The following is a 27,013-nucleotide window of genomic DNA, read 5'->3' on the forward strand; positions in this document are numbered from 1 at the left end:
TAGGTCTTCGTCTGATACTACACCTTTTACTGTGTTCATTGTTCGATGTGCGCTTACAGAAACAGGGATGTTACCAAAGGCTACGAGGTGTGCGAGTTTGTTGTATTGTTCCTTGTCTTTTAGTTCGAGTAGCAAATCTCCGGTTGCCATCTTTGTTGCCTTATACCCAGCTCCAATGGTCTCTTTTAGGCACTTGGCCACAAGAAATAGGGAAATTGCTCTAGCTTTTGTAGATGATTGTTCGCAGTGGAGGACGTGGAATTTCGGGAACCGTTCGTTGTTTTTGGGCAAGAATAGTGATGTTGCATCGGTGCGTACCCTTTTCGAGGCACGATCAGTTGAGAAAGGGTTCGGGGATCCCATGGAAAGAAACTACTTGTTCGGCAACAGCGTCTGCCACCCACCGCGGAGCCCAACAAGGGGACGTGGCAGAACATAGAGACAAGTCTGCACATCGCCAGCAGTATGCCGTTGCTATAACCCAATATGGTATACCCAAGGTTGCACAGCCACACCAGGTTAACCCTTGCCGCCAGGAAAAGTCGAAGTGAATGGAAAAGATGAGAGGACAGGACAGATTAAAAGTGGAAGGGAAAGACGAAGATGATGGTAGAGAGAGATAGGAAAAGACGACTACCGGTTTCCCCCGGGCGGGTCAGTCCGGGGGTGCCGTCTACGTGAAGCAGAGGCCGAAGGGGTGTGTTGCCTCCGCCGAGGGGCCTTAAAGGTCCAAACACCCGGCTTCGGCTCAACCTCCAGGATCCTCTTTTCCCCGGACACGGCTAAGCCGCGCACGGCTACACGCGGGAGGGGCCAACCCTCATGTGCTCGGGTACGTGGTGTCGCAACACACCAAACGCCTGCTTACGCAGACGCCCCTGCGGGGAATGTGCAGAACCCTGAGCCCTAACCAAACACGACAGCTGATTGGTTCGACACCCTGTCGGAAGTGTCTTGGGATGTCATTTCATTGTGCGTATCATGTGCTGAACGTGCAGGGATTGTATTTGCAGACGTGATGTGTGCTTTTTTTCCTTACCGGTACAGTGCAGTTCAACTGTCCCTCTTGTTGCTTGTGGTTTCTTCATGTTCAGCAGTTTCTTTTCTCATCTTTGAACCATAGTAAAAGTGTAACAAGGGATACGCAAATAAAATTAAACATGTCTCTGTCGATTTGCAAACGTTGCAGAAGGGGCTATTACTGGGGCTTTAAGGTATTTGAGACTGAGTGCTGCACGGTGTTCGCGCTTGACTTCTCTTTTGTATTTTTCAAATTGTGACGTGCCTCACTTTCGAACAGTTTAAGACAAAAATTTGCACAAGAGACTCACGTAAAAAAACGAATTCATTTACCCTTTTTAAGAACGAGATATACACGACGCCAACCGGTTGCATTGAGGAGATTATGGCACTTCCTTCTTTTTTAGATGCGGAGCATCTTATAGCGGCGGCCTGTCCCGCGGCGTCGTTGGCGTCGGCGTTCGTCGGCGTCGGCTCCTCATTCTCTCCACGCCAGCTGTGCGATAACGCCTCTCTCCCCCTCTCCACGCCATCTGTTCAATAACGCGCTTCTCCCTCCATGTCTTCATCCGCCACCTGTGCGATAGCGCGCGCATGCGCACCTTTTCTCTCTCCTCCTCCTCCTCTCCGCGCCAGCTGCTTATATAAACCCGGTGCATGTGCCGCTGCCTCAGTTGCTGCTTCGGTTTAGTCACGCTGCGCCGTCCGATGCGCTGAATGGACGCCAACGAATCTGTCAACGAACTGTCTGGCACATCTTCAAACAGCAGCAGCCAGTTCATTAACAGAACCGCTAGCACCTCTGAAGACAAGGCTGCGCAGAGAAGAGCTCGCGACGCAGAACGTAAACGTCGGCGATGCGCAGCGGATCCAGATTCACTTGGCCAACGCGAAGCCGCTTCGAAACGTAAGCGTCGAGCAGCGGATTCCACACTTCGAGAACGGGAAGCCGCTTCGAAACGTCAACGTCGAGCAGCGGATCCTGAGCTTCGAGAACGGGAAGCCGCGTTGGTTCGTGAACGTCGAGCAGCAGAACCTGAGGTTCGGGACCGTGAAGTTCAACGTAAACGTACGAAGCGAGCGGCGGAACCCGAAGTTCGAGAACGGGAAGCCGCGTGTAAACGTTAACAACGAGAGGCTGCTCCCGATGCTGCACGTGACCGCGAGCGTACCATCACATCGCGTGAACGCCGTTATAACGTTCGCGATGCTCCACATCAGCCCATGGTTCCCCTCGGGAAGATGGTGTAATTTTTTTAACCAGTATTGTTTTCAACAGGTGAACAAAACAAGATATGCCCAGGGATATAAATAGTAGAATTCAATTTATAAACCTTGCAGCGCACTTCCTTCTCTTTCTTGGCACAGTGGGATCTGGTTTGCAATCGAGCCTGGATGCGAAGCCTTGTGCAGACAGCCACAATGATAGGAATGCTTGTGGGCACTTTGGCGTCTTCCCTCGGAGACAGGTGATATTTTATTTCATAAGCTATCTGTGTTTAATAAGCAACTTACCAGGGCAATGAAAATATCTTTATTTTCCAATTGAGTATATTTTTTCTAACATTTGCATTCTCTCTAAGTATTACTAGCGCAGTGGAAATCCAATATCGCAGATTAAGAATTATGTGGAGCTGCTTGAAATTAATTCCTTCTTGTAACGTTAAAATAACACGATTTAACAGCTTAACAGATGCATGTGCAGCTGTTTTTCATTCCACTCTTTAATTGTTGTTTTTGTCTGGGACCACGTGGGTGAAGCAGACACAAGGAACAAGGAATATTCATTATTTTAGGACCTATCAGCTGGTCAGCCATTGCAAATTATTTCAGAATTTATTTAATATAAAAGGAAAACCTCAAAATTGCATACTGTTTTGGATTAAGAGCGACAGGAAGAAGGGGAACTAAGTGGCTCCATGTTTATAGCGATAGCAATTATTTGGACCTTCCAGGCGAGTATCCGTTGTCGGATATCCAGCGTTGGCGTTGCCATGAGGTTTCTTATGAAGTGCATGTGCGATAAGATCGCGGTAAGACACAGGGCACATGAAGCTTATGGCTTCGTGCACCCTGCGTTCTGGTGCGCCTGGTTTGCGTTGAAGCGAGAGGCAGCACGAAGGTCAAGTAGCTCGCCACTGCTGCCGGTCTTCATCATGGTAGCGTTCTGACAGTGAGTGTTCGCGGCCGTTGGGTGAGATGTGCTCATGTTTGCCTGTGTGCGCGTGGGACCATGCTTGGTAATTAAGTTAGTACTCGAATGTTCACAGCAGTTTATAAGCTAATAAATGTACTAAGGTTGCTGTGTATCTCTGTCTAATAACTCGCTATCGCAATCAATGCTTCGAATTTCAGGAAAAACTGCGTATTTTTGTTAGTCACAACTTTACGGAGATACAGGCAATCTCTTTTGTTACGATATTTGGCACTTTTGTACAGCTTCATAATTGGTCGTATGAACGGTTAGACTTGCACAGGTCTGCCTTAATTTCAGGGTATACATTGGTTAAATTTAGCTGGTTCGGTGTCGAAAACGTGTATGTTTTGCACAAGAACGTCTGGTGCACTGGTGACTTTGTAGCCAGGTAGTTTCGCCACTGCATTTCCACGTTTTTGGTGGACAACTTGGTTGCCAGAATTACCCTGGCTGATATGATCATGCCAGTTTATAAGTCTCTTTCGTCAGGGTTATGGTATTATTTGGCTTTTGAGGACTATAAGAGTTTTTCTTCCGTGTAAACAGCTGATTCCAGTAAGGTGGCTAATTCTTTGTATTTACCGAACTTGTTCTTAATCGGAATATCTCCAGCATTTTACTTTGTGTGAGTATGGAGATCCACGTGTCAGAAACTAAATTTCCCATAAACGCATTCTGTGACCAAATAATGCACCCATGTTCTATCTCCTCATGAACAAAAGAAATGGGTTGCGCCATTCGCGCGCAAAAAAGTACTTTATTTGCTGCCCAGATTAATTGTTGTAGACGATGGCTTTTCCTCTTTGCTATGTGCAATATAACAGGTTGAAATGTTAAATTAATCAAGCTTTTTAGAATTTTGTGTCTCTGAAAGCGTGTAAGAGAACGCTGAACCTACAAGCAATAACTGCCATCGATTCTTAGATGCGAAAAGTTATATGTGCTTTTAGTTTGCGATAAAAGCAGCATCATAAAAAGTTAAACAAGCTTCTGTTACTAAATTTTGCACTAAAACACCGTACTTGGCGCACAAAATTACTGAATTTAGTGCGACTGAATGCCACGCAAATCAATGCAGTACGACTAATACTTAAAGGAGAAAGCATACAATGGTTGTCACGCCGCTACCTTTATTCCTAAAGATGACCCACTTTTTCATTTAGACGCTGTCGCGCCTACGTAACGACTCCTGAACTATTGCGTAACTGCGAGAACTGCCGCTAGATTTATGACGTCAGAAAGTATAGGAAAAGAAGTTGTACTGATATAATTTTCTCCTTTTTATAGCATCTGCGCTTCATGGAAACCTACTGTATGGTATAAAATATCTGGGACGTACACCTCTGTTTTCCCTGAGTTCTCGTATTCAAGTGAAAAACTGTATTTGTGGGTCTCGAAGTATGTTGATCGTTTTATGCACGCAGTGCCATTGATAGTTTTGGTTATTCATTTAATTTCTAGCCAACTGCGCCTTGCTTTGTCACTTTTTATTTGCAATTTGTAACAGACTCTTGCATGTTGAATTCAGTAAAATATTACAGTCACCGATTTAGGAATGGTAATTTGACCTTAACGCACGAAATTTACCAGCGTTGACCAAGATATGGGAAGTGACCAAGTGTAATTTTAGCATAGTCAAATTTTCAGCGCACAGATCCAACTTTACATGGATGGAAGAAAAAAAATGTTATGCAGGCCGTTCACATATGTATATAACTATAAGTAGCATCGTTTGTAGCACTCACCGAATAACATAGCGCTTTCAGAAGTGTGAGTGTTATTAAAGGCAATAAGGCCTACTCTTTCTACTCTCGCACCGACACTGCCATTTGTACTTTCTCAGGCTTGGACGCAGACCCATGATAATAACTGGCTATGTGATCAGCTTAGTTGGCAGCGTGTGCGTGGCAGTGTCTCCGTGGTTCTCCCTCCTTATTGCATCTAGGGGACTTCTGGGCTTCGGCCTGGGCATGGGACAGTCCTCGTCTTTCTGCCTGCGTAAGTTTTCTGATATTTGCTGCTTCCGCACATTGGCTGCTTGCTTTGCAGGCGAACAGGGCCGGTATAACGCCTGTGTTTGCATGAATTTGCAGTTTCACGTTGTAACAGTCATTCATGATGTCACATCGCCTGCAGATCGCTTCTTGTAATCTTTGTTGCTCTAGAATAGCGGAAATCGAAATCTTAGAAATATTGTAGATACCAAGCACGTACCATTTTCTGTTACAAGATGGACAGCACTTCTGCATATGCATGTAAAGGTATTCTATAAACGAAGATTTGGTCGTGTTGTTTCATCATATTGTATGAAAAGGAGCAGCTATTAAGGCTCCAGTTTTTCGCCATTCGATCCGAGCCTGAGCAGCGTGCTTTGTTTCCCTTGTTAACTCTATTCGCACGCTAATCTCACGCAATTCTTATGTCAGGAGGAATTGCGAAAGAGCAAGGAAAATGGGGGATGTCGTGTGCGCTAACGAATTTTTCTGAAATGTTATCTCTTCTTGAGTCAACCACACAATATTTTACACAGACAAAAACGCGATGTGTAAGTAGTTCTTGCGCATCGAGTTCACATAGGAAAATCTTATAGTAAAGATTAGGTCTCGTGAGAATGTAGTATCAACTTGCTTTTGTCGAACTTTGTCTTCGGCACGGTATTAATTATTTTGTGGGATCATCTATGTGACTTCAAAACATTGATTTGCAGACGAGATATATGAAAGATATTGCCTGGTCCAGCAGATAGCCCTTTGGCCTGCTGGTATATTCGCATAAGTTCCAGCTTCGCACATCTGCAATTCTCATACCCCTAATAAGAAAAAAATCACTTCAATTGCCGCAATTAGGTTGTCTTCCTACGCATAGACAGCGCAAACTCGTCAGGAATCGGATCCAAATGCAATGCAAAATTTAAAAGCTAATTGGTGAGCTCGCAATTCAAAACTAAGGCTTCAGTGACCGCCATCGCCAAGTGAGACTGAGTGTGTTCGAGAAATAAAGCTGTTACGTCCTTGAACATTTAATGTGTAGCAGAGGTCTCCAAATAAAAGAGACAAACTATAACGCTCAGACGGCTGTGAGACTTTGTTGTTTACGCTACACTTGTCCTTCGCCCTGCGACCGCAGTAATGGAGGTGATTGGTCTGCAGAAGAGGACTGCCGCAGCTCTGGCGCTCGGCGTTGGCTTCTCCCTGGGCATCATCATGCTTCCTGGCTTAGCTTGGTTCATTCAAGACTGGAGGACATTGCAATGGACTATCAGCGCTCCTTTTGTGGTCTTCATTTTTTGGTCGTGGTGAGAAAAACACGCTATATTCGGCGCATATTACTTCTCGACGCCTTACGAAAAACTTCAGCGTATGATGTACCTTGCTTCCAGATTTTATAGAAAATATTTTAGAATATCGGCTGTTGCTGAGGCACTATATGGCGTATATTTACTGAAAACGCAAATGCATGGAAAAGTAAAGTTATTTTTCTCAGCAACCATGGCATCACATTTCTGGAAATTTAATGCATTTAAAAGAAGATGGTAAAGGTATGTCACCTCTAGAGAGTATACATGTTTTTATTTAGGCTACCAATTATTTCACTAAATTTTCTCGATAATGCCAAAAAGGGAATGAAACTTACAACTCTACAAAACGGCAGGTGCGTTATCCTGCTAAACAAAATGGTTTACGAAGTACTTTGGTGGTACCTAAGGGGACGCAGCTTTCGTATCCTGAATGTCGTTTAGGTATTCTAATTGGTCCACAATTTACGTGTTCCCGCAGATTGACGCTGGGAATGTCTCGAGTGTGTCAAGCTTTACACGTTATAAGAGCCAACGAGGTTTCGGTGGCCTTAGAAGAACAGTCTGCTCCACAGTCAAAGCTTTTCGTCTTTGTCATCTATACATTTCTCTATAATTTTCTAATAAATAAAATCATGCCTCCTCCTTATTTTTGTACCACCTGCTAGTTTTTTATACAAATGCTCATTTCCAAATATAGTCACCTTAACAGTGTTTCAGCAGTGCCCTATGTACTGATAAGTGTAGGGCTGAAAGCTATCATTAGGTAAATGGTGAAGCATAGTAAAGGGGCGTGAAAGATACAGTGAAAGATATACTGAGACAAAGCGAAAATTATTTTTATGAGTCTACTGTGGCAATCTTAGCAGTCAACTGTTTTTATCAGGGTACCTCCTACGTTTCTTGTGTCCACAGGTTTTTGCCGGAGTCCCCGCGATGGCTTATCGCAAAAGGAAAGATCCCCGAAGCCCGTAAAGTAATACTGAAAGCCTGCGCGGACAACAGGCTGCAAGTGGATGAAATTGATATGGCTCTAGTGGACCTCCGCAAGAAAGTTCTGCAGGTATATGGCTAATCAAAAATATGTATGTGTATACCTAGGTCGATATGATTGCGCGGGTAATATTTGGCACCTATCATGCGCTGTGTCTAAGCTTATTGCGTAATACGTCTACCTGGCTAGTTCCTTAGAAGCAAAGTACGGCGCGAGCAATCTCTGACCCCCCTTGATTCAAGATACAGACTTAATTTGTCGGTGCAAAGATATACTCGTATTTATTACTTTAATAGCAAAATACGTTGTTATAGTGATCGCGTCAACTAGTATGTTAAGCTAGCCGACTTCTAAGTGGTTGAATTAATACTTTATATGGCTATTACCCTTATTCAGTTTTCTCTGCAGAAATAGGTGATTATTAACCTGAGAAGACGATATGCTTGACACATACTATTCAGACAATGAAATAAGCGGGTGTATCGACTCTATAAAAACTCACCCAGTCACTAAATAATTTAATTGTTGTGTTTTTCATTTTCAAGTACGCGTTTCTTGAGTCAAATGTTTGAGAGTACTCAAAATTATGCAATCAATGCAGCCAACAGGAAACGTTGTGGTTATAGAGACGCCGAGAGTTTGGCAATTGCGATACCTTTATCTGCTCAAAGCAGTAAAAGCAATGACTGTTAAATGTAAGCATAACGAACGCACCCGCCTTTACAGGAAGGGCACAACCTGGTTGCGATCAGTAGCGGAAATCTAACACATCTATTTTGGCCTCCTCGCAAAAAGGGTTGTGAACTTATCTGCTTTGTTTAGTGCCGTGGGTAAACACGGCTGCCAGATTGTAAGCAATCAAAGCCCTTCTCACATTTTGCGGAGCGGCGGGCCTAAATGAAACTTTGTCAACACATTGTGTACGTATCTATGGGTCAATGTGACATTTTTGTGCTTGCGTGATTGTGGTATATATATATATATATATATATATATATATATATATATATGTATCAGTCGACAGCTGGAGTAGCATGCCAGGCCGTCATTCAGGAGAGCATTACGAGCTTTCCACTAAAACCACAATCTCGCTCTCTCTCTGAACGGGAAATAGAGCACATCAAGATTAGAATGTTGTGCATGCTTCTGTCTTTTATTCGGATTTTTAGTGCGTAACATTTTTTCTATAATTGGCTAGGAAGAAGAAGCCGCCAGGAGAAAGGCCAGCTGCACAGACCTCTTAAGAAGCCGAAGAATGCTTCTCTACACTGTCACACTGGTGTATGCCTCGTAAGTTATGAAATTACAGTAACCAGTGCGTCATTTACGCAACACCTGAACTTGATAACAAAAAATAGGCACTTACTAAGCGATCACTAATGTAATATGTTCCTGTTCGTAGAAATATATGTTTGCCCTCTTGTAATAATAGAATACGTTGTCATTATGAAGCCTATTTTTATAGTTGAATATCAAAGGGTCATTTCGTGCCGCATGAAATGTTCGTCAAACTAATGTAAGCAAGGCTAACTAATCACAGCGATATATAAAAGGCGCACGAAATTGCACATGTTCACTAAGGCTATCGCTCCCTAATATAGAGCCGTGCAGTAGGCGCGAGGCTCCAGTACAAAGGTGGCAGGAAGAGTTCTACATTATCTCGCGCCTTCGATTAGAAGTGCAACCGAAGCGCTTATTAAGTGACAAAAAAAGGAAAACGTACGCTCCCGCACCATGTTATCAAGAAGCTTCATCAGAAATGGAGAATGCGAGAAGTACATGGCTATAACCACGTGGCGATGAAGCGATGAGCAGTAGACGGGGTATCAACAAGGGGATTTGTCTTGATCCGGGCAGCAACTGATTTCTTTCGCAGCCTTTGTATCTCTGCGTAGCTGGTTCTCTCCCATCCTTAATGAAGGAGTTTGAGGAAAATAATAAGCCGGTGCATGGCGCGAGATAACTTAAGTAAAAGTAGAGAAAAGAATTAAAAGCAGGACAGTAAATGAAACCGGGAGGCACAAATAAAGGTTTTGCATGGTGATAGAAAGGGGCATTCAAGAAGTGGAGAAACAACTGCAAACGGAAAATAATGTACAAGCATAAGTAGGCGCTGACGATGCAGTGTGCCTGGTTGTCTAGGAAATCATAAGTTATGTATATTCATCATCACCATCACCAGCCTATCTTTATGTCCATCTCCGGACAATGACCTCAACCTGCGATCTCCAATTAACCCTGGCTTTCTCTAGCTGATTCCAAATTGCGCCTTGAAGTTTCCTAATCTCATCACCCCACCAAATTTTTGGCCGTTCTGACTAAGAAAGATGCACTTAGAGGGCTGCAGCTTCGTCAAAAAGTGCATCAAGTGAGACTTTGCCTTCCTCAGGTGTTTACTAGAGCAACTCAAGGATAGCTTATGGCTATGGTACCACTCGGCGCAAAGGAACGTGCAAGCCGACGCTCTTTCTCAGCCTCAGCATGTCCGAGGTCTACAATGAACGGCTGCTTGAACTCGTCAAGAGAGTCAGAGAGTCCGTCGAGGCAAACGACCGCAGAGCTGACGCCATAGCCAGCTACCTGCACAATGCTTCGCAGAACTTTGATTTCCACAGTACGTAAAATCTGCATATTTTTTTCTCTTAATGTCAACTAAAATATAAGCTATTGCCATTTCGTCTCTGATCCACTCCGCTCTCTTGCTGTCTCTCTTAACGTTACGCCTAATAATTTTCGTTCCATCGTTCTTTGTGTGGTCCTTAACTTGTCTTAGCTTCTTCGTGAACCTCTTTGTTTCTGCCTCATATGTTAAAACCCGTAGAATGCAATGATTGTACAGTTTATTTTCAACCACCGTAATTGACCTAGATAATTGTGCTCATGCATAGACTCTAGAGGCTGACAGCCGATCATAAATGCTTGTTCTCTTGCCCGGCTATTGAACATTATCTTTGTCTTCTCCAAATTATTCATCAACCCTACTCTTAAAATTTCTCGGATAAGGTACTCGATCATTCGTTGCAATTCATCCCCAGGGTTGTTGAACAGTACAATGTCATCTGCAAGGCGATAGTTGTTGCGATATTACTGTTGATCCTTACTCCTAAGCCGTCCCTGTCCAATCTTGAATATACCCCTTCTTAAAAAAGCACAGAGCTCAGAAGGAAATTGGGTCAAAGCAATTGAGTTCTCAGTTTCTAGGAAACGAGGCGGACCTCCTTTTGACTCTTAAAGCCCAGTACTTCCCCACACAGCCATCGGAGCCTCTGCCACCCTACACCGGCACCCCAAATGAGCTCCTAGATGAGGACATTCATCTACATGAAGTAACAGCGGCGATAATGCGCTTGAGACGCCACACAGTCCCGGGAATGGACCAAATCACCAATAAGGCACTTGTCAATCTTGACAACCCCTCGCTACTAGAGCTTACCGCTCACCTTAACGAAGTATGGAGGGAAGGAAAACTTCCCGAGGACTGGAAAATGGCCGAGGTTCGTCTGATACCGAAGCCAGGCAAGCCACCAGCCATTGAGAACCTACGACCGATCTCCCTCACTTCGTGTGTAGGAAAGCTCCTAGAGCACATCGTCCTCAACCGGCTACAACCATTCCTGGAGGACCCGGGGAAACTTCCAACAACGATGATAGGATTCCGTCCACACCTCTCAACTCAAGACATCCTACTTCAGCTGAAAGAGGAGGTGATTGTACCAGCGACACGCAACTCCCCCACAGCTATCCTCGCCTTGGATCTTAAAGGGGCGTTCGATAACGTCAAGCATACAGCAATCTTACAGAGGCTAAACAAGCTGGGCTGTGGGGCCAGGACGTATTCCTATATCAGAGATTTCCTCTCAGATAGAAAAGCCATTCTAAAGGTCGGGGACCAAACCACAGACCCCTTTCTACTGGGCGGGCGCGGCACAACACAGGGCGCAGTGTTATCCCCTCTCCTTTTCAATATCGCCCTAATAGGCCTCCCGCCGCTCCTCGATAACATCCCGGGGATCCGGCATGGCCTATATGCAGACGACATTACCATCTGGTCGTCCACGGGGTCCATCGGGGCAATGGAGAGCCGCTTGCAGGAAGCAGCAGACGTGGTGAGCGACTATGCTAAGTCTTGCGGCCTCAACTGCGCCCCCCAAAAGTCAGAGCTACTCCTGGTCTCACCGCGAAAGAAGCATGCATCCGACTCGCCCACTATCAACATACAACTGGAGGGACACACCATCGTTCCGTCTCAGAGCGTAAAGATATTGGGAATGGTTTTCCAGTCGGATCGTACCAACACAATATTAATTAACAAGCTTAAGAATACTACAGCCCAAGTTACCCACATGATCCGGCGAATAACAACCAAGACATGAGGGATGGGGGAGGCGGACACGCTTCGGCTTGTCCAAGCCTTCGTCGTGTCTCGAATAACTTAGGTTATTCCATACGCACTACTGAGCGCAACGGAATTCACAAAAATCAACACAATGATCAGAAAGGCATATAAGCAGGCGATGGGCCTGCCGATCAGTACGTCCACAGAACGCCTACTACGACTAGGCGTGCACTACACGGCCCAGGAGCTGATCGAGGCACATTTATCCAGCCAGCGAACAAGGTTGGCTGTTACGGAAGCGGGGAGGTCCATCCTCTTACGCCTGGGGCTATCTGCTCCTCTCAGCCATCCGCCGCCTCAGACTGTTAACTTACCCCATGCCATCCGGAGCAACATCACCGTACCTCCTCTACCCCGCAACATGCACCCAGTGCACCACGCACAGCGAAGGGAGGCCCGGGCTCGGGCCATACACAAGCGATACGGGACTTTGCCCTCTACAGCCTACACGGATGCGGGGTCTTACCCCAGACGCGCAGCCACAACAGCCACCGTAATCGTCAACAAAAAACATCGGAGCAGCATTTCGCTCACCGGATACAATCCCCTCCAAGCCGAGGAAGCGGCCATAGCCCTCGCGCTCTCCCAAACACAGGTTGAAGTCATAGTTACCGACTCCCAACAGGCATGCCGCAACTTCGCTAGCGGAAGAATTCATGCCACTACGCTCAAGATAATTAATCAAAAGCCGCCAACCAGATCAGTCATAATCATCTGGGCGCCAGCTCATCACGGCATTCCTGGCAACGAGGTCGCCAACCACGTGGCTCGAGATTTGACCCACCGAGCCGACGCCGAGGAATCTGAACCGGAGCGTATGCAGCCTCTAGTCTCATACCAAGACATCACACAACACTACAAGCTAATCCGCAGAACATACGCACCCCCACACAAGTCACTACCTAGAGAGCAGGAGCGATTCCTCCGAGCTCTACAGGTTAACACATTCCCCCACCCAACCAGAAACCACCTCATAGCCCCTACACAATTCTCTCCGCAATGCCGCTTCTGCGCAGAGCCCGGGTCCCTCAGGCACATAGTAGGGGGCTGCAGAGAGGCACCACTCAATCCTCCGAACCCCTACCACACCAACGAGATTTGGGAGAGAGCCTTGGCCAGCTCCGACCTCGAAGATCAGCAACGGCTGATTGCGAGGGCCCAGGACGCGGCCCGAGCTCAAGGCATTCTGGAATGAGGACGCATCTCCAAAGCTGCATTTAGACATTAAAGATGTTTATTCTCTCTCTCTCTCTCAGTTTCTTGGACCCGGTTCCCTTCAAAGCACTCCCACGCACCCTCGTTTTGTTTTATTTTATTTGTCCAAGTGCCGGAGCGATTTTACGCATTGAATCTATTTTCACTAAAAACCCGGCATACTGAATTGACATCGACTACTTATGCGCGTACATTCTTCTCCGTTTCCGGCTTTTGTATCCACCTCCATAAAGAACACAACTGTTCCCACTGTCCCCTTTTATGGTCATAACTCCAAACCTCCCCTTGCCATTCCCCATTTCATTTCATGTCCCGTTTTCCATTTTACCTTATTTCTTGCACTTTTACATGAGATACCTCACGCCACTTACCGGCTTATTCTCCTCTTCTTTCTCCATTGAGGGCTGGAGAGAATGACCTACGCGTACATAAAGACCCTGCCATGGAAGCGTGTTTCCAAATCCAAGACAGCGCAACACGCGAATTTCTGGTGCAGTGATCTGCGGACTTTTTGCTGTGATCTCTCGCTTCTGATGAATGTTTGCCAAGGTACTAAGGAAGACGATTCGCTTCGGTCCCCGGGGCCGCCTAAACTTCCCTCCAGATGTGATCTTGGAGGTGAGATACTGAGTCCGTAACGGCGAAGCGTACGTTTTTTATCGTCAGTTATTGGCCCGTGACACTTGGGCTCACGTAACATAAGGTGTACCGCTTCACATTGAGCCTTCGGCCCTGTGCCAGTGGCATGATCGTCGGCGACGGGAGGAATACGTGTCACACTGGAACGCTTTGCAAATGCATCCCCCAGCCATGAACAAGAAGTTCAGTATAACCTCCAAATGAATATTTTATTAAAAACAAATTCGGAGTCAAAGAGTGCCGATATAATTAGGTCTGCAGCCATTAAAGCGGCATTTCGAAATTAATATTTTGCCCCTTTTCTTGCGAAGAAATGCATTAGCTGTGAAAGATGTGTCACTTTTGGACGCCTTGAATTGGCTTTTGGACGCACAGGAATTGTTTGATATCTTACATACATCAAACGGAAATCGTAATTTCTGGAGAAGATATTAAGAGGTTGGTTTCACAGACATTAAAACTGAACTATTGGCTACATGGATTTAATTAGTTGTTGAAAATCCCAATCTTAGCCAGCCGGTTTTTGCAGTGCTTGAATTCAAGGACAGTTCTCGTTATCTTTCCAATTATCTAAATAACGCTGTTACATTATCACAAGAAAATCAATGCGACTTAAGTTAATCAACTCTTTTTGTAGGGTTCCTCAAGGATAAACAGTATATCCCTATTTTTCCAAGTACCTTGTACGCATCAAGTCATGAGGCATTTGATATGAAGAGCCGCGAAAGTTTTGCCACCGACGCAAAATGCGTGGTCTTATTACGACTTCACAAAATCGATGAAGATATAAGCAGGTTCTCACATCAACAAAGTTCACAGCTGTTGGCATTCACAGTCTAGCGTCCGCCTTAGTAGCTGAGAAGTTGTTTGTTAAATCTCATCTCGTCCTGCCCTATATGCTGGAGTGTCCATAACCCGATAAGGAAAGCTATACACAGCAACGACATTTTACACTCCATCATGTATTCCAGTAAAAACAGATGCCGTTGTGGCCACGCAGGACAGCTGGTGGTATCACCTTCTACGGCCTGCAGCTATCGGTGACCAGCCTGGGTGGCGATCCATACCTGACTTTCGTTCTGGCTGCCCTTGTGGAGCTACCAGCTGTGCTGGTCTGCTACATGGCCATACGGTGGTGCCGAAGGCGTCCGACAATGCTCGCAGTGTACGGGGGCGTCACATTGAGCACCCTGGCAGTGTGCTTGCTCCCACTGGGTACTAGATAACGTTCACCACTCGCTGCCTGTTTGTACTTACGAGTCAGACGCAAGCGTCATTAGCCATAAAGTTTTCGCTTGAAGCAACGCTAGAGTTATGATTATGTGTATAGCTTTCCTGTTGACTAATTATCCCTATAGTCCTTATATGGGATGTAAGGAGCTGAATTATTTGACAAGTAAACGCTCAAGCGCGCCAAGTGAAAACACACGTATGCTAAGGTTTCATACTAAGTAAAAAAATTAAATACGCATGAAATGACAAATAAAATAAAATAAATAACTGACACCTGTGAACAAACCTTTGTGTAACACAGGCTTGCTGAAAAAGCTGAATTTCCTCGTAATTCATAAGCACCGAAGGGGAATAGGCGAGTGAACTGGACAGTTCGCAAAGCTGGCTGTAGGCTACAGTCCTCCTCTTGAATTTGGTTCACAGGCGGAGAAAAAAAACTTTATCGTGAATTACCAAACGAATAAGCAGGAAGGGGGGATACTTTTGCTTAGGGAACTATAGGAAATAAAATGCGGCGTGTTCCCGCTAACGGTGAGCCAAAGTTAATTGACATAAACATGATGCTATCTATTATATACGCAGATGACACCATTGGCGCCTGACGCAAACTTTATAATTGTTTGTCATCGTTTCATAGCTACTTATTCAAAATAATTAATAAAATTTATAGATACTTACAGAATTCCGTAAACGTGACGGTCATATCGTGCGTCGTATTTGGAAAACGAAATTCCCCCCAAAAATTTTGAGCATTATGCGCTTTTCCCTGCAATTTCTTTCCGCCTTTGAACGTCTGGTGAAAAACGATAAAATTATTTCGGATTGAGCGCGACCCACAGAGATGGCGGGTGCGACCACAGCACTCTCAAAAATGGGTGCAATGAATTAAATTTACTAAATGGCTGACTTGATGTGTGTGTGTGTGGGTGGGGGGGGGGCTGCGTAACAGTGACAAGGCATTACTGTTACAGCCACAAAAATAATATGTGCATATTGACGTTGATGTTCAGTTTCTTTACTTTGTCTCAATCGTACTTATCGCCGCCCTAAGCCGGTGCGCCCTGATCAGCATACAGCGGCACGTAGCTGCTCACTTATAGAATGAGACAAAATCACTGATAGAATAGATAGAATGTAGAATCAGCCAAGTCAGTGATTAGGTGTATAAAATGACTTTCGAGAGCACTGGTGTCCGTGCGCGCGCTCAATTAACATCCTTGTGCGCGTTATGCGCCACAAGTTTAAAACGACGACACAATAATTCGATAAATGTAACTAGCGAGAAAGTGCTCATGCAACATTTTCGAATGCCATGCGCAATTAGATAATCTCGCTTGTAGAATATGCATATATTCTATAATTTATTAACCACTTTGAATGAGTTGCTAATTCATGAAGAAAAAAAATTACCCGGCTTGCGCAAGCTGGCGGCAACAAAGCAGCAATCAATGCTTCCTTTACTAGATGCCTTCCGCGTCACTCGTTTTCCCATTGTAACGGAGCTTCCCGTAGTTCAGGGTGGTCGCGGAGAGACGGCGCTTGATGTCGACCCTACTTCCTGTTGCGGAGGAAGTGACGATTACGAGGCTGGCACGCGCTCGACCAATGGCTTGACGCGATACCGCGGGTCCTGCCTCCGGGATCGCACGGACGCCGCTGTAATCTGGGAGGCCGGGTCACGTAATTTAGGTTTGAAGCGGTCGCCGCAGCTAGCGCTCGCAGCCGACCCAGTGGAGAGGAGCAGGAACCAGCTTCTCGGCTCACGCGGCAGGCATCTTGTAAAGCAGGCATTGGCCCCAATGCCCCCCCCCCCCCTCGCACTTTGCAGCCATTTCTTAAGCATAACCTCTTTCTCGGCGAGTTACCACTATTTCGTGAGGGCTGTGTGAGGGCTTTGTTCTCGCCGCTTAACCGCCGCGGTGTGTTAGAGGCTATGGTGTTGCGCTGCGAAGCACGAGGTCCCGGGATGAAATCCTGGGCGCGGCCGCCGCATATCGATAGGGGCGAATTGCAAAAACGCCCGTGTCCCGTGCATTGGGGGCCCGTTAAAGATCCCCTGTTGATCGAAATTACTCGGGAGTCCCCCACTACGGCATGCCTCATGATCAAATCGTGATTTTAACCCGTGAAACCCCAGAATTCGATTCAGTTGTTCTCACCACTTTGTTCGCGTTCAATCGAGAGGCAGTCCGAAGGTGAATTCGCTCGCAGCTCCGGGCCCAATCTTGAAATCGATCGTCTTACGTGACGGACGAATGGACTGGTTTTCTCGTTAGTTTGGCATACAAATGCTTACGCATTTTAAACAGACCTATGTAAAAATTGATACCATCAAAGTGGCCAATAGGTCAATCTCTGTACGTTTATTACGGCTATCCATAACCAATAAAATTATACAACGATTGTTTTTTATTGACCTATACAGCTTTTTATTCTAATGGTTGCAATACCTTTATTTAAAACACCGGTAGATGACCAGCTGCTTAACACTTGCAAATGGATGTTACTTTGCAACGCTAGTTAGATTTGCAGCAGGCGTGAAAGTTTAGCTGAAAACTGCACAGTTTTGTGACACTTCCGCGAAATCGCCTCTTTTAAACAATTTCGTAAACGCTCCCGTTGAGGCAACTTTCGCAGCACAAGTTCGCATTTTATAGTCAATCGACAAATAATGGTAATATGTCCTGAAGGATGTCATTAAGGGATCTAAATATAATTTGCGGCTTGAAGTTACCATCAATCATTGAAAAATTTGTAAAACAAACAGAATAATCTGGGAGCCAGATGCGATGTATCACCATCAATGTAGAGTTAATCGTAGCACAACCAGGAGGTGTCATGAAATCTATTGTTTTAACTTTTTTCCATGGTTGCCCAACCCATACTTCTCATTCTCCTCTAGAATGGGCTTTGCCACGTCAGGTGTGCGGAATCGCGGGCAAGATGCTGGCGTCCGTGTCGCTGACTCTGGTGTGGATTTTTGCGGCCGAAGTGTTCCCGACGCTGTATCGAACACTGGGAGTCAGCGCTTGCTTCGTCGGCACTCGAGTTGGCTCCTCCACCGCCCCATTGCTGCTTGAGCTGGTAATGAAACAATTTTCTGGTAACAATTTTCCGGAGAAATCAAAGGTGCGATCGGCCATATTTAAACATACATACAGTAGCGGACAATCAGATATCATATTGTGCATTTATTTCTTAGATAGCGGACAGAACCCTAATTGATGAAACAAATTGTAAGGTATCCGTAAAACAATATGTTTGCATGAGAAAAATATTTTTCTGCAAATATTGGGGAGCACTGTCTCATATATGAAATTATTGAAAAAATGTGATACAAGCATTGAAAGTTACGTCATCAGTCCACCACTCTGCCCTTATAAGAAACAAAATGAGGGTAGGAAACTATAACTAAAGCTATGGAAAATAACAATAGTTGTTTAAACGGAAGTCAGATGAATTGATTACACTTTGACAGGGATGAGGTGTGTATTACAGCACATTGCCAATGACCATTTGCGGTAGCAGCATGCATTCTTGTTGTACGTGCGAAAATTGCGGTTCGGTAACACGTGTGTTCTTGTTAACAAAACGCACTTTGTAGACTCCATTAGCTAGTCTGTTCCGTACACCTTATTGTCCTTTTCTTCATCATGGTGCAGGTCGGCGACACTTTTCTGCCTGAAGGGTAAAACAATGTTCACGGTGTATCAGTAAGCCACCTCTTCCACATTGTGTGATAATGGATCAATCTAGGCATTACTATGTGGGGTGATTTTCCGTGTTTCGATCCTCGTTACCTGTGGATTCTTACTTCTTGGCCAATTTGCAGCAGACACTGGACACAAGAGCGAGAACACACCCTGTGCTGCAAGTGCTGCTAAATTGGGCATCCAAACGGCAGGAGACACGGTGCTTGCATTGGTACCAATGTGCCACATGGTGCCAGGGTTGCGCATAGGCAGTCGTAAATTATCCCTCTTTTGATAAAATTTGTATGAGCCCTTCCATAATGCAGAAGAGCTATTAGAGAGACAAATTATACGGACAGCAGACGGGTTCACATGTCCCAAAAGTCATCAATAAATCAAATAACAAAATGCGGAAGTTTTTTTAATTAAATGTGATATGCAGGCTGAAGAAAGGCTACATACTTATAAATCAGCGCCAGAGGCGCAGGCAGAGAAAAGAAACAACAAGGCGGTCGACGCACCATCCTGTTGTTGCTTTTTTCCTTCTCTATTTGCGTCAATGGCGATGTTTGATACCTATGCTACCACACCACCTCGCCCAGTTGTCATATTTATGAGAAAAGCTGTCGAACGGGTTCACAGCGTCAGCAAAATTGCTGCGAGGCTCTGATACAGTAACCAAGTTAAAATGGCAAGGTAGTATTCGACGTTTTGGTAACGTATGAAATAGGACGGATGCTTTCGTGCTGTCTTTGCTGTAGGAATAAATATTTTCTAAAACCGTCTCTAATTTACTTTCTTCTTCATTCACAAGGTTCAACATGGGTCTTTAGCTGGACCAACAGTTTTGATGAAAATAGACAGCATTGCAATTTTAATAAATGCCATCAGCTTACGTTGCTCTGTGATTTTTTCTATAGTTTTATATTATTTTGATGCAACAGTGGTTGGCAGTTCACTGGACTTATTACAAGTCTTCAATACACAGCGCTTACTATAAAGAATTCATACCTGATTGAAAGCGCAAGAAATGAGGACACAAGAAGGAAAGCCAGACTGGACAAGCGCTAATTCACAGTAAAGTTTATTCGCGGAAAAACACGTCTATTTATCAGTCGACTCAGGCGATCAAAAGCGAAGTAGATCATTTAGACAGCGCGATCCAAACCCCACAAAATTTTAAGAGAGTTATAAAAAGGTGATTGCGACACGGCTACGCTCACAAAAATCCCCAAAATTCAAAAGTTCCTAAATCATAACACTTATAGAATCGCGCTCTGACTCAGGCCTTAATCATGTGGGCACTTATAGTGTTGAATTTGCAGCGAAAAGCGACTTATCGAGATATCCTGTTTCGCTTGGTATTTTGTGTTTTTTAGCATCGCTCTTCCTGTCTGGCTTTCCCTCTTATTTCCTCGTTTTTAGCGCTTTAGCTCAAGTATTAATTCATACAATATAGCCGAAATCTCAGTTCTTGTGTATTATAAACACTACATTGAATTTGTTCTTGGACACTCAAAGTGCTCTCGTTACCTTGATGATTGAAGTATTCATAAATGTCTAAAGCGTGCGGGTGACTGCTTCACGCAGAGAACATATCTCAGTGACTCTGTGCCTATGGGCATCCTGGTCGGCTTCGCTGCACTTGCTTCCATACTGATGCTGCTGCTACCAGAAACGTTCAGGGTTACCCTTCCAGACACGATTCGTGAATCCAAGGAGCTGGGAAATTCGAGGTAAGTAACGAAGGTATCCTAGTAATATTATCTTCCCAGCAATACCTGCAGTGTGAAATATCTGCAGTGTGAAATTTCAATGATCAGCAAACTTAATTTTACTTTGACTACGGGTGGTTAGCTATTTTCGACAAAAGTAGCACAACCAGGTGCAGATGTTGTCGACGAGGCTGCATATACGCAAACTTTTACCTGTGTGCATCGTATAGCTTGGTGTTCGTGCGTAGGTCTGACATCATATCTTAATTTACCACATCCACTATGTAACTCTGAAAGCGCACCTGCCAGCTGCAGGGCTGAAGAAATAATCGAAAAGTCATGCAATATACAAACTTGTCGCAAGTATGATGGCTACAAATGAGCCGAAAATCACGATAGTGCACGTCAAGCTGCAGTAATTATGCTAGCTTGTTTATTAGAGATTACCTTCCATATTAACTAAGATTGTGTTAGCGTCTGCGTACATGATGGTGCAAAAATCATGCGCAAGGTCTCAATAAAGCACACTGATCAGAGTCAACGCGGTTTTCTAGCCGCAACTGTCTGTTGGCTTGGGGGATAAAAGTTGGATAAAGAAGGGTCAAGTACTTTGGACACGCTGGCAGACGTTTCTATAACAGGAGCTGCCTTTTTAAATGGCGCCCTCGTCATTCTTGAAGTGTTATTCTTAATAGCTTAGTACAGTGGCGTCACAGGACGTCGCCATAAATGGTGGTGACCGACAAATGACGATGCTGATTATATTGAACGTGTTGCGATCATCGCATAACCTTAAGTGAGTTTAGAGGTCAGGAAAATTTATGTGAAAAGTCATTGATACGTTACAAGTTAAGACTGACAATTGAACAAACAGACGTGCTGCACATTTCGTGAAAATTGTTTCTCGAGAAACTTCTGTGTCACAATCGACATAGCGTCACAATCAATCGTGATGACGTGTTTTTCACTGAACTTTCCATTTGAAGTCGCAATTACCACGCCATCGATCGATCTGCTTGCTTGAACATCAATCTCCCATAAATTTCACATTCCAAAGCAACAGAGGCGCCAACAAAGACACCTAACGAAGGTTCCAGATTTATTTTTATCAGCTGAAGCTTATTAACGTCCCCACTATACGTTACAATAGCTCTTTCTTTTTGCCGCTGAAAACCTTAAAGCTGCCGTTCTTAATGAGCAACGTGCATTACAACCGCTATCGGGCAACGCTATCACTAAGTTCTCCTTGGTCGCCCTATTGCTTAAGTAGGAAAGAAGCTTTTCTAAAGCCTATACAGCGACTTGCGCACAAATAATTGATAGCAGCGATGAACGCTTTCATCTCTATCATTCTTGAAAAAAATTTTTAGCTCTAATGCTTCAGCTCAAGAGCACTCAAAAGCATGAAATTCGGCTCATCGGCCAATGGCTTTGTGTGTAGGAGCACAACACTGTCTGCATTATATATATAATTGATGGAGTTTCATGGAGTAAGAAAAATAAAAGCAATGCCTTTTTGATTTTTGGCTGAACCAACTCAACTCTAACGATCTACCTTTAGGTCGTTCGGTGAACATCATTCGTTGTTCTTGGTAAATAGAAGAGCTAGCCCATACTGCTTCGAACATTTCTTTCAGGATATTAAGGAAGGATCGCTGCGCCGATTGGTTCGCGGTGGAGCCGACGCCCGAGCTACTAGGCAACTCAAGTCAGCAGCATCCCACATAACGCAGACTTTCCTGGTTGATTAAAGAAGAATCTGCGTGCATTGACCAATCTTTGGTCGGAGATCTCTTGGCGGTGTTCCGTGATTTGTCAACTGTGCTACATGAAGGGCAGGTCTTCAGTAGCAATGCAAAACATGCTGATTATATTGCAGTAGCGCAGAAGCACAGGGACGGCGAAAGAAACAGACGGGACACAGCGCTAAGAACTGAGTGTTTGTCGCGTTAGGCGCCTGAGTCAGTTGAACTTGCTAGGTTGATTTGTTTGTGTTTCTTCCTTGTACATTCCTTGTGTGTGGCGATATATATATATATATATATATATATATGCTCTCGTCCAATAAACACTCAGTTGTTAGCGCTGTGTTCCGTCTGTTGCTTTCACCGTTAGTGTGCTTCTGCGCTATACACGTGAACCCCATCCCACGTCACATGAACCCTCACTTCCACGTGGAACGGCGATAAGCCCGAGCAGCCATCCTGCGCAAAAGGCAGGAGGATGCAGACACATACTTTACTGACGCGGGCTTATACCCCAGAGGTGAGACAGCGACTCCTACTTATGTGGCTGTCGCGACAAACCGGGGGAGTCCGATCGTAGCAGCATCCGCACGCACGACTTCAAGGGCCACGGCGGAATCCGCGGCCATAGCCCTAGCCATCCGAGAGGCTGAGGCCAAGAGCCAGTCGGCTTATATACTCACAGACTCGCAAGACGCCTGCCGGCTCTTCCTTCGGGGAGTTCTACCTGCCGGGGTCCTTCACTTACTAGAACCAAGCCTCAAGAAAGTCAGTGGAGGGCTTGCAGGTAAGCTTGAATAGTTTTATGTGCTACGCAGTGAATTTGCCATAAACCTCTGTCAAATGCATATGAATTTTAGTTGTTATTGTGTTGGCTCTCTCATTTTGCATTCTGTCACCTTAATAACGCAATTAATGACCCTGATGAATACATTTTTATAAAGGGAATAGCTTTGTATGGGATCCCGAGGCCTTTTTAGCATCTGGTCGAATACGCATGCGCTCGACAATCTCCCTTTATGCAGGGCCGTCTGACCGCGTAACTTCACGGGAGGCTGAGAGGCGACGGAGCTCGCTTGCGAAGGTCTCTCAGTTTGGTGCATGCGCGTCACGTTGTTCGTCGCAGGGTATTTACGACTATAGCATGCTTTCTCGAGTCTGATCTTCAGACTAGCCATTTTCCCCCTCCCGCCACGTGTAGAAAGAGGTGTTGCGTGCTTTCCACAGTTGCGAGAAACAAAAACACAAGCAGAGCAGTAGAAATTTCTGCGTTTTTGAAACACCTAAAAGACAACCAACGAAAAGCTTCTAAACAACTGATATTCGATGGCACCACTAGAAATAATTGCCTACGTTGGTCCAAGAACATTATATCACTTCATAATGCAGTTATAAGTAATCATCAAGCCACCAATTAAAGCGCAATCATGACATTTTTATAGTATTGCAGGTTCGATCAATCCTTTTCGGTTGATCCGCAAAGTTCCAGAAATAGTTCAGCGTATAGTTCGGATGCTGACCACTTACTTAGATATTATCTTCAATAGGTCCTCAATAATCTTTTTTTCGTTTTATTACTAACATCCCTCTTCAAACACTTGAAAACGCAGCATTGCTCAGACCCTCGCTGTGGGAGTGCAAATGTTAGTACCAGAATGCAACATTACCCCCTTTCACGTGTCAGTGCGTACCTGAAACACAGACGCTCACGGACCGCCAAACGCCATTGTAAAGTGGAGAGAAAGCGCATGCCATGAGACACGGACAAAGATACATGAAATTTAGCACTTGGCCAGACACTACCAAGGCAGGACATGATCCTTGCGAATCATGAAGAGGTCATAGCCCTGCATGCAACTTGTCAAACTGAAGATGCGCTCACCACTATGAATGATGCCTGTCAAGTAAAAATGAAGTGAAGCCCAGTCCACCAGTACGTTTACAGAGGTGCGGAAAGGCCGCCATGGAGGCAATAATCGTTGTGGCGCTAGGAGCCTTAGACCCTGGAAATGACCATGCGCTGCGAAGCTTGTGTACTCCAACACTCTAGGGGATGTAAGCAACTATTATAGCTAAATTTTGTCTCCGAAAAAAATTTACAGTCAAAAGTGATGTATCTTACCCATTTCAAGTGATACTGTACGTAAATACGGCAATATGTAATTTCCTACTGACATCCGCATACAGAGAAACACAAGGTGATTATCTAGACTAACCAGTGTTAAAATTCAATGCAAACACTGCTAGAAGTTATGTTAAGCCCTTCTATTCGTTGTAATTGCTTCCTCCCTGTTTTTATTTATGTATTTTTAATGACTGTCTGCAGTTCATAGGTCTATCCGTGATAGGTGCATAAATATGCGCTCAAGAACTACAACTGCATCTATGTCAACTTACTATGGTATTTATTTTACTAGTAGTGTTCTTTTGCAATTACAAAATTCTAGTTGACTGTAACGGTTACTAAAATGTGTTTTTCAGCTCCAGTTTGTTCCTATCGTGTAATTTAACAATAAAGCTTTTCTTCACAATTTCAAGTCTGGTAGGAATCTTTTTCATACGCACGACACTTTCTTCAGTTGGCTTAAACTTACGATCTATAAGTTTTTCCACAATACACTTATTTTTGCAATGACACTGCCAATTGTTATCGGGCTATACAATACTTTTTGAACATGGCAAAATATGCTCATAATCTATACACGATGCGGTCGTCAACTTTGAAGCAGACAAGGCTGCCTGCAATTTTACACAATAGACCGCTTCCTCTCGCTTGCGGCTTTGCTTCAATTCCCCTGCTCTTTCTCTGCATTTTGACCTTCGGTACAGTGGCTAGAATAGGAAAGTGTGTTGAACGCGCCGGATCGCGAGTGCCCCTTTGGGAGGAAACCGCCAGGTGGCGCTGACACACGTTTACACGTCATCCGCGATGGCGGCTAGCAGCCGCACTGCAAGGGCGCTGCGTGGAATGCGATCGTCCGCGCGTGCAGCCGAATATGCAATAACAAAAAAAAAGAAAGCTTCGTAATATGTATTCTCGCTCGTGCATGGCGGCAAATGGCGATAGAGTGGCTATGCTAGCCCTTTCGTAATTGAAAGGCGCCAAGGTAACAATACGATTGAGCGCGCGTCGATGGTAGAATGTAGCTTGCTTTAGACTATTTACTGCGGCTGACACCTTATCGAACGCAAAGCAAGCAAATTCCCAGTGGTAACTCCGAAGCAAACATTTTATTTTGTGACGCACTGTTTACTCAAACAACTAATTTTCGAAGAGTGGCTCACAATCCATTGAGAACAAACCATTCTCCGTCATCGGTTATTTTTTTGCTACGCGACGCACCTGAGCTGGTGCTTTTTTTCTCACGAGAAAAAAAAATGTTTTAAATTGTTCACAAACAGTTCAAACAGAACGTTGTGAGCCTTGTTATTCTCTGCTAAGTGACGCGACTGAGCTTCAGGTGCTTCTTCTTTTTACGGGAAGACTCTCTCTTTGTTGAGTGCCTTCGTGCAGAAGGGAAAACGGATGACCAAAAATAATTTTGTAACTTGGTTGGTAAGGCTGGGGCCATGCGATGCACAGCCCAATATGACGTCGTTTTCGTGCACACGGTAGACAAGCTCTTTCAAGCTGTCACTGTGCAGCTCGTTGTAACTGAACCACATCGAAAACAGTGGTTTCAAGGGCGTCTACACAAATGACAAGAGCTTCTCCGAAGGGTGAATGAGGCCCCCATTGACGCAGAACATTGTGAACATCGCCACCTGTTCGATGGCTTTGCCGGTGGCAACAAGGAGCTCGTCAAAACATTTCTTGCACACAGACTACTAGGGTATTTACCCTGTCATGCAGAAGACTAGCCGCGAGTCGCTCATCTTTTCAGGGTAATCATAGTCGGGTAGCATTGCGGATTCAAAACGACAGACTGGTGGGCTAGTTGGTATGACATTATTTACATAGTAGCGCAGAAGCACAGGGACGGCGAAAGAAACAGGCGGGACACAGCGCTAAGAACTGAGTGTTTGTCGCGTTAGGCGCCTGAGTCAGTTGAACTTGCTAGGTTGATTTGTTTGTGTTTCTTCCTTGTACATTCCTTGTGTGTGGCGATATATATATATATATATATATATATGCTCTCGTCCAATAAACACTCGGTTGTTAGCGCTGTGTTCCGTCTGTTGCTTTCACCGTCAGTGTGCTTCTGCGCTATACACGATACACGTGAACCCCATCCCACGTCACATGATCGCTCACTTCCACGTGGAACGGCGATAAGCCCGAGCAGCCATCCTGCGCAAAAGGCAGGAGGATGCAGACACATACTTTACTGACGCGGGCTTATACCCCAGAGGTGAGACAGCGACTCCTACTTATGTGGCTGTCGCGACAAACCGGGGGAGTCCGATCGTAGCAGCATCCGCACGCACGACTTCAAGTGCCACGGCGGAATCCGCGGCCATAGCCCTAGCCACCCGAGAGGCTGAGGCCAAGAGCCAGTCGGCGTATATACTCACAGACTCGCAAGACGCCTGCCGGCTCTTCCTTCGGGGAGTTCTAGCTGCCGGGGTCCTTCACATACTAGGACCAAGCCTCCAAATGGACCACGGGATAACCTGGTGTCCCGCGCACACCGGAGTGGAAGGCAACGATCGGGCGGATCGTCTGGCTCGAGGTATAACAGGCCGAGCCGCGATACATACGGCTCGAACGGACGCCTCTCCGACACCCGGCAGCACACCGAGAGACATACTTGAGGCACAACGACTAGGAAGACGAACCAAAGCTCCACCTCACCCCAAGCTAAACAGGCGACAGGCGAGGGACTGGCGCCGAATACAGACAAACACCTACCCACATTTACATAGACTGCA

At 45.2% G+C, this 27,013-nt stretch overlaps 1 protein-coding gene across 3 annotated transcripts in view; it reads left to right on the top strand.

Moving 5' to 3' along the window:
- Positions 1-22,250, top strand: part of LOC119465036 (organic cation transporter protein-like) — a 192,029-nt gene extending 169,779 nt beyond the window's left edge. Inside the window, exons 1-9 of one of the 3 annotated variants that reach the window (XM_037725867.2) lie at positions 2,372-2,489; positions 5,061-5,215; positions 6,344-6,512; positions 7,428-7,575; positions 8,705-8,796; positions 14,757-14,971; positions 17,892-18,073; positions 20,272-20,417; positions 22,034-22,250. In XM_037725867.2, coding sequence (XP_037581795.1) covers positions 2,416-2,489; positions 5,061-5,215; positions 6,344-6,512; positions 7,428-7,575; positions 8,705-8,796; positions 14,757-14,971; positions 17,892-18,073; positions 20,272-20,417; positions 22,034-22,124 — 1,272 coding nt within the window. In that variant the 5' untranslated portion in view covers positions 2,372-2,415 and the 3' untranslated portion in view covers positions 22,125-22,250. Of the gene's footprint in view, positions 1-2,371; positions 2,490-5,060; positions 5,216-6,343; positions 6,513-7,427; positions 7,576-8,704; positions 8,797-14,756; positions 14,972-17,891; positions 18,074-20,271; positions 20,418-22,033 lie in introns of those variants that run through there. The other 2 variants (XM_049655622.1, XM_049655623.1) reach the window with 2 other exon arrangements.
- Positions 22,251-27,013: the final 4,763 nt, after the last annotated feature.

Source organism: Dermacentor silvarum, chromosome 9 (assembly GCF_013339745.2).
Source record: "Dermacentor silvarum isolate Dsil-2018 chromosome 9, BIME_Dsil_1.4, whole genome shotgun sequence".
In the NCBI taxonomy this organism is placed as follows: Eukaryota; Metazoa; Arthropoda; class Arachnida; order Ixodida; family Ixodidae; genus Dermacentor; species Dermacentor silvarum.